The 13,772-nt window shown below is 39.7% G+C and overlaps 1 protein-coding gene across 13 annotated transcripts in view; it reads left to right on the forward strand.

Moving 5' to 3' along the window:
• Positions 1-11,887, forward strand: part of UTRN (utrophin) — a 555,792-nt gene extending 543,905 nt beyond the window's left edge. For 11 of the 13 annotated variants that reach the window (XM_069598624.1, XM_069598629.1, XM_069598632.1 and 8 more), the window contains 4 exons: positions 495-603; positions 2,100-2,198; positions 6,302-6,324; positions 9,887-11,887. In XM_069598624.1, the coding sequence (XP_069454725.1) occupies positions 495-603; positions 2,100-2,198; positions 6,302-6,324; positions 9,887-9,895 (240 nt within the window). In that variant the 3' untranslated portion in view covers positions 9,896-11,887. The remainder of the gene's footprint in view (positions 1-494; positions 604-2,099; positions 2,199-6,301; positions 6,325-9,886) is intronic. The other 2 variants (XM_069598633.1, XM_069598635.1) reach the window with 1 other exon arrangement.
• The last annotated feature ends 1,885 nt before the right edge of the window (positions 11,888-13,772 follow it).

Consider the following 13,772-nt stretch of genomic DNA (forward strand, 5'->3'; position numbering starts at 1 on the left):
AACTAACACAACATTGTAAAGCAACTTCAATAAAAAACCAAAAAAACCAAACTCATACCCTTTACCGCTCTCCAATATTGCCCTTAACTATTGATTTAAATTAAAAATTTGCATAATTTTTAAATTAGATAAATTTACTGGATGAGAAGCAGTGTTAATTTTAAAGATGAATGAAACACCTTCCAAAATCGCTTGGTTGACATAGAAGTAGTAGAACAATTGAGGGAATGACCCTGACATTGATAGGTAAATCCTGCCATATAACCAAGTGAATTCTTCAAAGTTCTCAGATCCAAAGGGAAGGACCATTTGGTCCTCAGTTGAACACTAGTGAGTCCACCAACTGATGTTAAAGCGTATTTGAAAATGACGGAGGGTGAAGGATGTTATGTGATTTAACTATCCGTAGTTGGGGAAGGGAAGTTAGAAACAGAAATGTTTTCTTTAATCACTTTTTGAATTTCTTCAATTCTAACCTCTGAATGTGATTTCAGCCTGAATCTGATTCACAAATCAATGGCGTCTCTCCTTGGGCTTCCCCTCAGCAGTCGGCACTGAACTATTCGCTGGATCCAGACCCGGGCCCACAGTTCCACCAGGCAGGTCTGTATCCGCAAGACTCAGCTACTCTCTCCCCTGGTTTACCCCGGGCTTTGCCATTTGTGCACTTTTCATTTTAAGTAACATTCTTGCACATGCGTGCCTTAAGCATAAGGGAATTTGTATTCTCTTTCATCTCAGCTGAGTACAAAGCCATTTTAACAATACCAAAAAAAGCAAGCATTTTAGAATAATAAACTATAATGCACTTGTTTGTGTAAGGTATAGTAGTGAATCGAATTTTGATGAGGAGGGGAAAAAGAGCTCCTTCCTTTTGGGATGAGCAACAGTTTATTTTGTTCTTTGCCTTAGGAATGATTTTTTTTTCAATAAACTTCTGTCTCTGAAATTTCATAGTTGTACACATTCAGAATAAACGACTAAAGAATATCACATAAAATATAGTTTCCTCTGCCCAGGGCTGGGGACTCAGTATTCTGCTTTCTCCATCCTAGTTCCCCCAGACATTTCTGCCTCACCCACCCTCATCTGAGGTTGAAGTCCCACCTAGCCTGTCATTGGTCACAATGGGGACCTGTCACTGTTGTGAGGATGGGCTCTGTCAACCAGGAATTCTGGAATGACATTTTGTTATTGATAAAATTAAGTTCTAAAATCCTACTGAGAACCCCATACTTTAACCAAATTAATTTGTTAATGGCATACCTTTTGCTGCATATATCAAAGGAAAACCTAAAATAGTGAAATTATTTTAAATTGTTAAATAAGAGAATTATTTTGCTATTGATTGTAGAGTAAATAAATATCAAAATAGAAAGTATCTTATAAAATACTTCTAACTTTGTAGCAGTGTCAGCTAGCCTATGCTGAAGTCTCCATCAAGAAGGAAAGGAAAAAATTGATGGAATATATTTCTCATATGAAAATATACTTGATGGGCATCCCTGGTGGCTCAGTGGTAAATAATCCTCCTGTCAATGCAGGAGACACAGGTTCAGTCCCTGGTCTGGGAAGATCCCATATGCCACAGAGAAACTAATAAGCCCTTGCAGCACAACTATTGAACCTGTGTTCTGGAGCCTGGGAGCTGCAACTACTAAGCCCATGTGCTGTAACTACTGAAATTTGCAATGCCCTAAAGCCTGTGCTCCGCAACTAGAGAAAGGCCCACATGCAGCAATGAAGACCCAGCACAGCCAAAAATAAATAAAGTTATTTTTAAAATAGCTGTGCAAAATAGTGGAATTCTAACTAAGAAATCATATGACCCCATTACTTATTTTTCACTCATGAATTTTCCCCTGGCACTTGAATTCTTTCTATAGAAACATCTAATACATTTTAATTATGTACAATTCTGTTACCAGAAATTAATGCAGAAATGATTTTGGAATTTTCCCCTAAAATTATTCTTTGCAAGGAGACTATTTTCACACGGATGTTTAGAGGCCAGTACTGGCATTTTTTCCCCCGCAGTTGGGTTTTAATGGAAGACCGGACGTGAATTTGAGAGCGTCTGTTGTTCTTTGTATCTGCAGGCACAGCGGCAGAGGAGCTGCTGGCGCCCCCTCATGACACCAGCACGGACCTCACAGAGGTCATGGAGCAGATCAACAGTACGTTTCCATCCTGTTGCCGTGAGTATGAAAGATCGTAACGCCACTGCTGTGCTTTTTCCTTCCATTTCTTTTTTCCTGTGTGAGGCCCTTTGTCTTCTTTGGTGAGATAACAGCAGTATTGGAAGCGAAACTGAACATTATTTGCAGATAAATCAAGCTTTCTATATGTCAGCAAGGCAAACAAAGCCCAACCTGGATGCCATCACATCCCGTGCTGGAGGGCCAGTGCCACCCTGCTCTTTGAGATCCTTTGATCTGCCCTGTGAGCGACACGGGGCACATAAAACAAGCCTGTCTTTAAGGAGAAATTATCCTCTTCAGTGCAGGCCATAGTAAGAAAGGTACATTTCTCCAAAAGAGTGTTTTTTGTGGTATGCCAGACAAAGTCTGAAAATAGCTTCTTCTAAGTCATCCCTTCTCTTTTCTTCAGATATTATCTTCTGATGTCATCAAGTTCAGATGTAAAAAGGGATTATTTTCCATTTCACACCCCCCACCCTGTTTTTTGATTTGGTGTGGGTTTTGTTTTGTTTTCTTTTCTTTTCTTTTTTTTTCAGTTCAGGGGTTCTTTTCTTAAGGAATAAAATAGTCACTGTATAAAGGGCAAACAATTTAAAGCATGGCAGATTATGACCCCGTGAATTTTCCATATGAACAACCAAGAGCCAGAAAATAACCAAATAAAAATCCCAGAGGAAACTGTATGATTGTTGTTTATTGATTTTTTTCCCCCAAACATTTTGTCTTCAGCACCTTGGCGTCTTGCAGTTTCTACTGAGCTGTCAGCAAAAACATTTCTGCTGTTTCAAACAAACAGCTTACTGTACAGACATACACACTACTTAATGCTGCGATTATATTTTAAATAATATTTTAAAGAAATCAGAATGTATTATTTTAAAATTTATAATTTTAGGGTGATTAACTCTAGTCAGCCATTACACTAAGATTTTAGTGTTACATATCAGGTGGCGCTAGTGGAGAAGAACCACCCACCTGCCCATGCAGGAGACATAATAGACTCGGGTTCAATTCCTGGGTTGGGAAGATTCCCTGGAATAGGAAATGGCAGCCCACTCCAGGATTCTTGCCTGGAGAATCCCATGAAAAGAGGAGTCTGGCAGGCTATGGTCCATGGGGTTGCAAAGAGCTGGACACGACTCAAGTGACTCACGGAGAAGGCACTGGCAACCCACTGCAGTACTCTTGCCTGGAAACTCCCATGGACAGAGGAGCCTGGTAGGCTGTAGTCTATGGGGTCGCAAAGAGTCGGACACAACTGAGCGACTTCACTTTCTCTTTTCACTTTCATGCATTGAAGAAGGAAATGGCAACCCACTTCAGTGCTCTTGCCTGGAGAATCCCAGGGACGGGGGAGCCTGGTGAGCTGCCATCTATGGGGTCGCACAGAGTCAGACATGACTGATGTGACTTAGCAGCAGCAGCAGCAGCAGTAAGTGACTTAGCTCAGCACAGCACTATTATATATTATTCATCATATATATGTAGTATATAAAACAGCCTGTCGTTACACCCCTTTCCATCCTCTCCTCAGAAAATACCATTTTAAATGACAGTAAAGAGTCTTTATACTTTGATCATATAAAAATCTCCCAAGATAGGGATAGCTTTTCATAAAAATAAAAACATAAATTGATTTATTTATGAAATTGATATATACTTTTAAAATTCTGCCTGGATTGATTAAACTTTTTTTTAAAATGGATATAGAATAGAAATGAGCACCTGCCCCAGATTTGGTTCCCAATATATTTCTGAATTGAATGAGTGAATGAATGAATGATTAAATTTTCCTATTGGGAAGGAAGGTTTAATTGATAGTACTAGATAGTACTTAGAAGGTTCAGTCAGATTCCTTTGCTTTTTTGCCCCTTTTAAGCTGTACAAGCTAGCAAATACTTTAATAAGCCTTTGCATGTCCAAAGCTTCAGTTCAGTTCAGTCACTCAGTCATGTCTGACTCTTTGCAACCCCATGGACTGCAGCATGCCAGGCTTCCCTGTCCATCACAAACTCCCAAAGCTTACTGACCATCTTTGGAGAATTTTTGAAAGCAAATTGGATTGGCATCCTCCCAATGCCAAGCTAATTTCTTGAGCCCCTGTAACTAATGAGAACTTTAAAATTACTGGTCACCAGCATACAGTGAATTGATCTGCATGTTAATCTTGACTTTTGATCCTTTGTGAATTAAAAATTAGCATGGTCACAAGTGAATTTCCACTCCTGGCACTCTTGGAATTAAAATGAAACTGTATTCTTAAATCCTAATTGCATGAATTGCCTACTTAAACATGACTTTTTTTTCTTACTCTGTCTGTATATTGTTGCACATAACACTTTATAAATCCTCTGTCTTGGATTAATGTCCCACTTGGTCCTGATAGCATCCTTGAATTATGGCCTTTTAAAGTTTTCTTTTAATTATTTATGTTGAGTTTCAGAGCAGAGACACAAGCATTTCCATCTCTTACTGGCAAGAAGTTAATGAAGGGAAAGTAATCGAGTTGCCTATTAACTGATATACTAAAATTTCCACTGACTGCTGTAACTAATTTTTTCAGTGTAACATCATTTTGTTGTTGTTTTCTTTTATGTCATCCAAATATACAGAATGCTAGTAGTAAGCTGAATATTATTTTCACTAATAGACTAACAAATGCTTTTTAAATTATTTTATCTGCAGGCATATTCTCACTGTGAATTGCCTATATTTATTGAGCTTGATTGACATTCATCAAAACTTCAAGACCTACTAAAATACAATGATTTCCTGATTTCTTTAAAATATGTTTGTATGATTTGTTCAAGAGGGAACTTGCAGCCTTTATTTAATAAGAGGCTACAGGGTTAAAATATTGATTTGCAGCAAAACAGATTTGATTTCTGTTTGGATTTGGCTGTTTGCTACTGAGAAGAGAAGCTTAACTCTGCCTATGGTATACTTCATGCTCATGCAACTAAGCTTTCCCTCAAGAGGGTGTAGTTCTGTGCAAGTGTAATTTCCATATGTAAGAAAGTCCACTCTTTTTTCCCTGATATAACTTACATAATTGATAGGACTTGATTATTCCCCCTAATACTACTGGGGTGCACACTTTCCCTCCAGGGCATCATAAGAAGCTTCCACTTCTTGCTCTATCTTTTTCTCACGAAGCACCTACTGTGTGGTCACAGGGTTTTTTTTGTTTGTTTGTTTCCCTTCAAAAAGGGGGAAACAAAAAAATGGAATGATGAAAGTAGTCACATGCTGTTTGATTAGGGACAATCTTTAATGACCCAGAACAGATGCTACCATCATAAGCAGTGGAGAGCCTCTCTCTCCCAGGGCTGAGTACCAGTTCAGAAATTGTGAGATGTCACAGTGAAAGGGAGAGATGAAACCTCAGAGGCCTTAGAGAAGAGCTGTGCTAGTGGCTGCCCTTTCAAGTTGTACTGGATCAGCTTCACTGCACATGCCCTCTGCCACCAAGGAGGAACTGAGCTGCTCAGATGCAAAGGCAAAGTAGACACCATATTCTAACTTATCTCACGCTCTTAACTTAGCCCATGGAAGACACAAGGAATAACCCAAGTTCCTACAAGACTTCTGAGTGCTAAAGACTAGGTTATTGCCACCATCTTCCTGGTCTTTGGGGTAAGGGTGGCAGAAACTAAAGACTCTGGCCCTGGCATTTCCTTAATGACTTCTTGGTCAGAATTTGTACTGTTCAGGAGAATATACAGAATTTTCTCTGTTCTAATGCATAAACCAAATATATGGCATGATTTCAGTGGGAAATTTTGAGATTTTTTTTGCAAAACTAATTATTCACTGAATGCTTTAGCATGTACTGATTTGAGAGAGCTGGCGTATCTTTTGCATATTTTGGTGGAATTTTTATTTCTTAAAGCACATGGGATATGAAAAGCTAAGTAGGGAAACTAGCCCTGTTGAAGCATCTGGCCAAAAAAAAAAAAAAAACCTTCCCCAAATCTCTTTCTTATTTTCTTATTAATATCCATTTAGCAGCTGGGAATGGTACAGTTCACACTTTTGCATGCATAAAAGGGAGAACCACAGAACTGCCTGCAGTTGACTGGTTTTGTTTTCTCTTTCAGCAAATCTCCCCAGCAGGCCACAGGTAAGAGTTCATGGGTTGATTGGTTCAGGTGTTACAGATTATAACTTGGAGTAAGCGATTAGTGGGACTTCCCTGGTGATCCAGTGGTTAAGACTGTGCTTCCAATGCAGAGTCAGGGTTCGATCCCTGTTCAGGGAACTAAGATCCCACATGCTTCACAGGATGGCCGGTTTGCTTTTTTATTTTGTATTTTTTCCTTTCTTTATTTAAAAATAAAATGTTTAAGTGATTAGCTACTGTTGATTTTTGATTTTTGCTATATTTTCACCTTATGAAAACAGAGAATTGAAATTCTTTTATGCTATGAATGTGCATTCAGAGTCCATGAACCATGCTCTGTTTTTATTTAGGGACAGAATGTTTTCCTGTTAGACCCCTTTCTTCCCATTTCTTGGTAGCACCATGGTATGGAGTTTATCCCTTGGCTTCCTGCTAGTGCACAGGACCCTCCTGCACAGCCCACTCGCAGTGCCTACCAGCCCTGCCCTAGGACATGATTTCTCCCTGTTTTGCTCTTCACTTACTTCATATCCCGTGCTTGATGAGAGTACGTGAAATGCTGCTCTGACACTATTCAGTCAGTGTTTGTCTTTATACTGGTGCCCTTGCTTACTGCATATGTTGCATACAGCTGCAGTTTAAGAGCTCTGCAAGGCTGGAGAAAGCATGCATTCAGGAGGCCTGTGTGCAGTTGATAACAGACCAGTGACATGCCTTATGAAGGCAGTCAGGAGACAGACCTGTAGCTTTGCTTCTCCACATTCCGATACCATGAGCTAATGGAAACAAGATTTATGGGGTCTTAGTGGGCTTCCCAGGTGGCTCAGAGGATAACGAACCTGCCTGCCATGCAGATGCTGGAGATATGAATTCGATTCCTGGGTTGGGGAGATCCCCTAGAGGTGGGTACGGCAACCTACTCCAGTATTCTTGCCTGGAGAATCCCAGGGACAGAGGAGCCTGGCAGTCTACATTCCATGGGGTCACAAAGAGTGGGACACGACAAGTGACCAAGCACAGCACAGCACTTTTGATTTATTCCCCGTGTAAATAAGGAAACTTGTTGACATGTTAGTTGATTTGGTACAGCAGTTTGTCAGTCTCAGGAGGGGGACCCCTCCCAAGCCAGTTTTTCCAGATGCCCCAGTTGCCAGATCTTTTGTGTTCTTACAGCTTTTTAGTGAAAGTCTTTCAGTCGTGTCCAACTCTTTGTGACCCCGTGCACTATACAGTCCATGGAATTTTCCAGGCCAGGATACTGGAGTGGGTAGCTGTTCCCTTCTCCAGGGGATCTTCCCGACCCAGGAATCAAACCAGGGTCTTCACATTGCACGTGGATTCTTTACCAGTTGAGCTACCAGGGATGCCCAAAGTGAAAGTCGCTCAGTCGACTCAAGCCTTTAATAGTTCTATGTACTATGTAAAATTACCCCAGATAGGTTTAGCTGACAGGGTTCTCCCAAACATCTACTTTGGATATCTACTGTAGAACATGGACTTAAAAGCCATGCCTGGGGCAGTACACAAAGCTGCTTTGTACTCTGAGGGGAGAAGATTTTGATTTTTCATTTAAGAATTTGCTGAGAACTGTTGGCAGATATAACCCATGTGTTTTTCAGTATTTTCCTTATCAGGTAGTCTTAGAAATAGTGTGTCCCAAGACCACAGTAAATCTTTGGAGAACATTTTTCCTTATGAACTTGTTTATGAATCTTTTTGAAACCATGAACCCTCTGATTGTGCTACTGTCTTAATGGCACAAGAGGCTAAGATATTAAGGGGAAGCACCAATGGTTCATCTTTAGTAACTGGAGGGAACACAAGGGAATATGAAGTAGATCAGTGGCTGTGGTGTGAGAGCCTGTGAGAAGGAAGAACCTCATCCCAGAGAGCCAAGTCCTGTGAATGTTCTGTTGTCTTAGTGGATCAGAAGCAGGGGCTTCAGCACAGAGTGAGGATGGGGAGGAGGCCTTGGAGGTATGAGGAGAGACTGGAAGATGTACAGTAGATGCTTGGAGCTGGGGAGAGCATGTGGAAATAGAGTGACTGCCAGGTAGCATTAAAGGCCACCACTTGCTTGCTTGTGAATTTAACTTGAGGCCTGTCTGCAGGACTATGTGTTGCCCTTCAGCTACATTCAAGTTCATGGGCACAGGCACCAGAGTAGGCCGAGTATTGCATTTAACTTGAAATTTATTGCATTTAACTTGAAATTTATTGCATTTAAGTTGAAGTGGTTGTTTGGCCAAGAGAGTACAACAGTTCAAGGGAAGAGGCAGAGGAGTGATGATAATGCTTGCACCCAAGTCTGGTAGGAAGAATAGTGAGGATGCAATAGGTGTGGGAGACAGAAAATCCATAGGCCATAGTACCATAGGATGAGTGAAGTTTGGGTCCTAGTGGAGGTAAGCTGGAGAGGTACGGGTGGGTTGTCAGAAAGGGGGATGATTGAAATTGAAATATTGGAAGGGATGCAGGTATTGGCAATCATCCAGATTTGAGTGGAAGGCTGGGAAAGGGTGAAGAACAGATTCTGGGAGGAGTGGAGCACAAGGAGCTGAGAGGCCATAGGTTTGGAAAAGCCATCTGTGTATTGAAATCATGAACGTTTAGAACCAATGAATGACAGCCATTTTTTTCTTCAAGAGGTAAGGAGACATGAGCTAAGAGGCCAGAAGATGACTGCATAGTGGGTGGTGTGGGTGGTATGGTTTGATGACAAGAGATTCAAAGCTGGGTACTTTTAGGAAGGAGAGAGAGAAAAGGCCCTGAAAAACACAATATGAACCAATGCAATATCTGAGGAGTGTGAGAGATGAAAAACAGTCCTATGGGAAGAAGTCTTTCCTTTCTATGGAGGAAGCTGTGCCTTTAGGGAGACGTAGATATCCATCAGAGCAAGTCAGTGAAAGACGCATTTAGAGAAGAGTTTGAGGACATAGGTTTTAATGATAATGGACCCAACCATTTGACCTCTGAAAGGTTGATGGCACTCCTCTGAGTGTGACCTGGATTTCTATCCTCCCTTGCTTCTGTACATTGGCGCTGAGCCTTTAACTGGCACCACTGCACACCCTTGGGCTTTGATTCTTGTCTTGAATTCTCATTGTCTGGATCCCAGCTGGGATCCAGCTGGTACCCTGGAATTGTCAGGGTACCAGTTCTGCAGAAGACCTCCCACAGACCCTCAGGGGAACACAAAGGAGTGCTTGCACCAACCTAATTCAGTCAACATTAGTATCTCTCAGGAAGAAAAAAAAAAGACAAATCGTCTCAGTTTTAACTTGGTTTCCAGCCTGGACAAGAGAAAAGTCTTCCAGACTTCCTCTATATCAGCTGAGTTGATGAAAAGCAGGCTATGAAACTTTAGGATGAAAGCAAAGGACTTCATTCCAGAAACAAAAGTCACATGGGAGTAAAAGTGTCCCCACTGAACGTAGCAAAAGAGGGCTTGTCTGTGCTGAAAGAAGCACTTTTTTGTTTTTAAGAGTTGACAGCTCTCTGCTACCTGTAATGCCTTCTGTAAATGTCGCTCTGACAGTGCTATTTTCTCTTCCCACAGGCAATGTGAAGTATTCATCTAGCCAACCAACATTTCTTGATTTACAGTGTTGCCCTTTTCAGCAAATGCCAATGTCAAGTTCCATTTAATCAGAAGCTCCATGGCTCTTTGAATTATGCTGTTGGGTGCGGACTGTGTGTTCTACTGAAGGAGTAAAACACTGCCTATCCAAAGAGGAAAGGATATTTTGTTTTTATAATAATCATATATTATTGTTTTCTTCTTCCCTTTCTATGCAACTGTAAATTAATGAACACAATGGTATTTGGAAATGGAAATACATTTGTCACTGATTTGTATACTGTATACAGTATTGGGAAAGTGGGTGGGGGGTTTCTAATATGAGACCTTCTTTTTAATAACCGTGGACAAATGCATAAGAATTAGAAGACAATTTTACATTTTTACATTCCTTCATATTAACCTTGTACAATAACTTCATGTTTATTTGACGCTTTTACCATTATGTTTTGGTTATTTATAATTCATCAGCCACATGACCAAATAGATTTTATTTGTTTCCATGATTTGGCCAAATTAACAATTTCATATATGTCAATCAAATATTATACATTTATGGATTAGGCTACAGCTCTGTGTATACTGTTTACCTTTACTTCACATCATACACTTACTTCTTTAGTGACCACTTGGATAATCGCAATAAAAATCCTGTGGGTCTAACAGGCATTTCTATTGGGATTTTTTTCCTCTTGTCTTTTATCTCCCTACTCTATATAAGTAGGTGTTGATTTCTTTATTTATTTCATGTTCCAATCTGTATGACAGAATTATAATAATCTCAAAGATTATTTTACCAAAGGTTGCCCATTTACGCATATTTTCATTTTGACACAGAAACAAGACTTGGTCCAACTTTTCCTAGTTCCCAGGTCTTGATTTTCATCATTCAGTACACAGCAGACCTGTGCCTAATTGTGATACCAAAATACATGGTTGTCTTTAGTTCCCTTTGAAGAAAGTTTAATGGTTGTTTATGTCTCTAATATATTCAAGCCCTCTATGATTCTTGAAACCCCCAGTTATTTTCCTTCTGAAAGCAGACACAAATTTAATGAATGTCTCATTTTACTTTTTGAAGGAATAGCTTGTTATATTACCCTTCATTTGACCAATGCATTTGGGAACGATGTTTATCAAAAACCTGCTTCTATTGAAGAATGAAATTAATGCTTAGATGGTGGAATCCTGGCTTACACCTTTGAGTGCATTCAGTTAGGTATTTGGTTCAGCTCCTGATTTAACATTTATTTGGTTCAGTTTAAACATGCCGTGTCGTTTACCAAATGTAAAGAAACCAAAAAAAAAAAAAAAAGTGAAATGTGTTTTGATTGAAGCATATGTGCTTTAAAACATCAGGACATTTTAACTTTGAGTTCTTCTTTAACTGGGATCTGGCCAGAAGGAGGCTTAAAGTTAGAAATTCCTGTTCTTTAGAATAGGCTGGGTGGGTTGGGGGGCAAGGGTGTCTATTTGCAGTAAAGATATTTTGAGAAGAAGAAAATTGTTTTATATAAGAGGAAAGCCATGACCACCTTTCTACCTCAGATCCATCTTCATCCATCGCGTTGGAAATAGCTTTATGCCGCTACAGTTTGAAAAATCTAGAGCTTCTATCAGATCACATCTTACCCAGTAAAAATATCTATTTAAAGAAAAAAAATTCCCTGAACTCTGAAGTAAAAGTTGTAGATTTGGTGTCTTCCTTGTCCTTACTTTGAAAAGTTATGTATTAATTTTTTTTCTGCCTGTAATTGTGTGCAACATGTTCTCTATCTGCTATTAAGGAAAAGCTACATAAAACACTACATGGTAACCTTTTAAGTAAGAGTAAATATAAAGAAATATATTGCAGTAACAGCAAGGGGAAACAAGTATGTAGTTCTTTTGAAATATGTGGTAAAGAACTAATCGTAGATTATCATCTAAACTGGTTACATGTTGTATTTTTCATCCTGAATAAAAGTAATTTTAACACAAGATGACTTTGATATTCTTCAATGGTGTTTACTGATAGAACTTTGAATGTATGATTATGAAAATAAAATATAAAGACAGCCTGTATCCTGATACTCTACATGTGTTCCTGCAGTTTCTCTCATACACCCTAATACATTCTTTCTTACTCTCACTGTCTTACTTTCTCTTTCTCTCTGTTTCTCTCGTCTCTCTTATATATATATACATAATTCTCAATTTTCTTTACAGATAGAAGGTTAGGGAAAAATAATATTGGATGTTAAAAACACATATGTGAAACCTATTTAGCTTTTATTTTAATATCTTAGATGCTATTAGTATTTAGTCAATTACTCCTTCAAATCCACTTTCAGCTTCAAGCTCTTAAATAATGCACTTTTTATATATGCGCTGGATTTTGCCACTCTAGTAGAAGTTTAATCCATTTCAAAGCTACCCCATGGGAATGAGTACTGAGACTCATGTTGTTTGATTCTGAAAGTAATATCTATGAAATAGAAAAGTCCCCTTAGTTTGTTAAAGAAAATTGACCCATTCTAATGAACATACATTTTAAGCATCCTGTCTGCTTCAAAGTAATAGTCACATTAAGCATCCCTAAAGAACCGATTGTTGGTTTCCAGCAACCTATTGAGTAGGCAGGTGAAAATAGAGGTAAGTAGATAGTTGAAAATATACGCTTCCCCAATGGCTCAGAGATGAAGTATCCACTTGCAACGTAAGAGACGTGGGTTCAATCCCTGGGTGCAGAAGATCCCCCGGAGGAGGGCATGGCAACCCACTCCAGTATTCTTGCCTTGGATATGCTATGGACAGAGGAGCCTGGTGGGCTGCAGTCCATTGGGTGGCAAAGAGTCAGACACCACTGAAGTGACTTAGCATGCATGCACGCACGCACACACACACACACACACACACACACACACACATATATATATATATTTTTAGAAGAGTGTCCCATGTACAGAAAAGCCTGGTGGGCTACAGTCCATGGGGTCACAAGGAGTCAGACACAACTTAATGACTAAACAACAAACAATACTATACATTTTTTCTTTAAAGAATATAGTTTGCCTTTGGTTATTCCCCCAACCCTGTGCACCACCACCATTCCACTGTCTCAACTGACCAACTTGTTCAGGGTCATTTCTTAACTCACTAGTTGAGAATTGAATAGAACTGAACTGAAACCCCTAGTTGAGAACCGAATAGAACTGAAGCCACTAACACCACACCACCTAACACTATAAGTTGTATCCTGAAAATTCATTGACATATGATATCAGCTTGTGTTTTTTAAGGTTAATTAACAAAAGCAAGCCTTTGATGGAGGCCAGGGCCCAATCATAGTCACATTACGTTCATACCTGTGGCATTAGTTATCACTCACCACAATAATAGGACACAACAGTCATAAAACCTTTATTTAATTTATGAGATGTGAGGGTTGGCTGATCTGGATTTATCTGGAGTTGGCTAGCTATTGAATGATGTGGGATGGCTAGACTGGGATGACTGGGGATATTGGGCTGAGTTCTTTCATCCACTAGCAAGCTAATTAACTGGGTGTCTTATTGTACAATGATGGAAGTGTCGGAATGTAGACAGGCTTTGCTGAGAACTGGTGCATCATCACTTCTACTGAATTCTGTTAGTCAAAGCAAATTACAAGGCTAAGTATGAGGAATAGAACCCACTTCTGTTGTGAGAGAAAGTGCAGAGCCCAGAACAAAGGGTACAGCTAAGCTGGGGAGCGGCCATCAAATTTCACCTTATAAGCAGAGGACTTGGGCTAAAACCCTGATGTTAGCTGCCTCAATGGAGTGGGGAGGAAGTAGGCTTTTCACAAGGCCTTCTAAAACCCTTGTGGCTCAGCTGGTAAAGA

This window comes from Ovis canadensis, chromosome 8 (assembly GCF_042477335.2).
Source record: "Ovis canadensis isolate MfBH-ARS-UI-01 breed Bighorn chromosome 8, ARS-UI_OviCan_v2, whole genome shotgun sequence".
Lineage (NCBI taxonomy): Eukaryota > Metazoa > Chordata > Mammalia > Artiodactyla > Bovidae > Ovis > Ovis canadensis.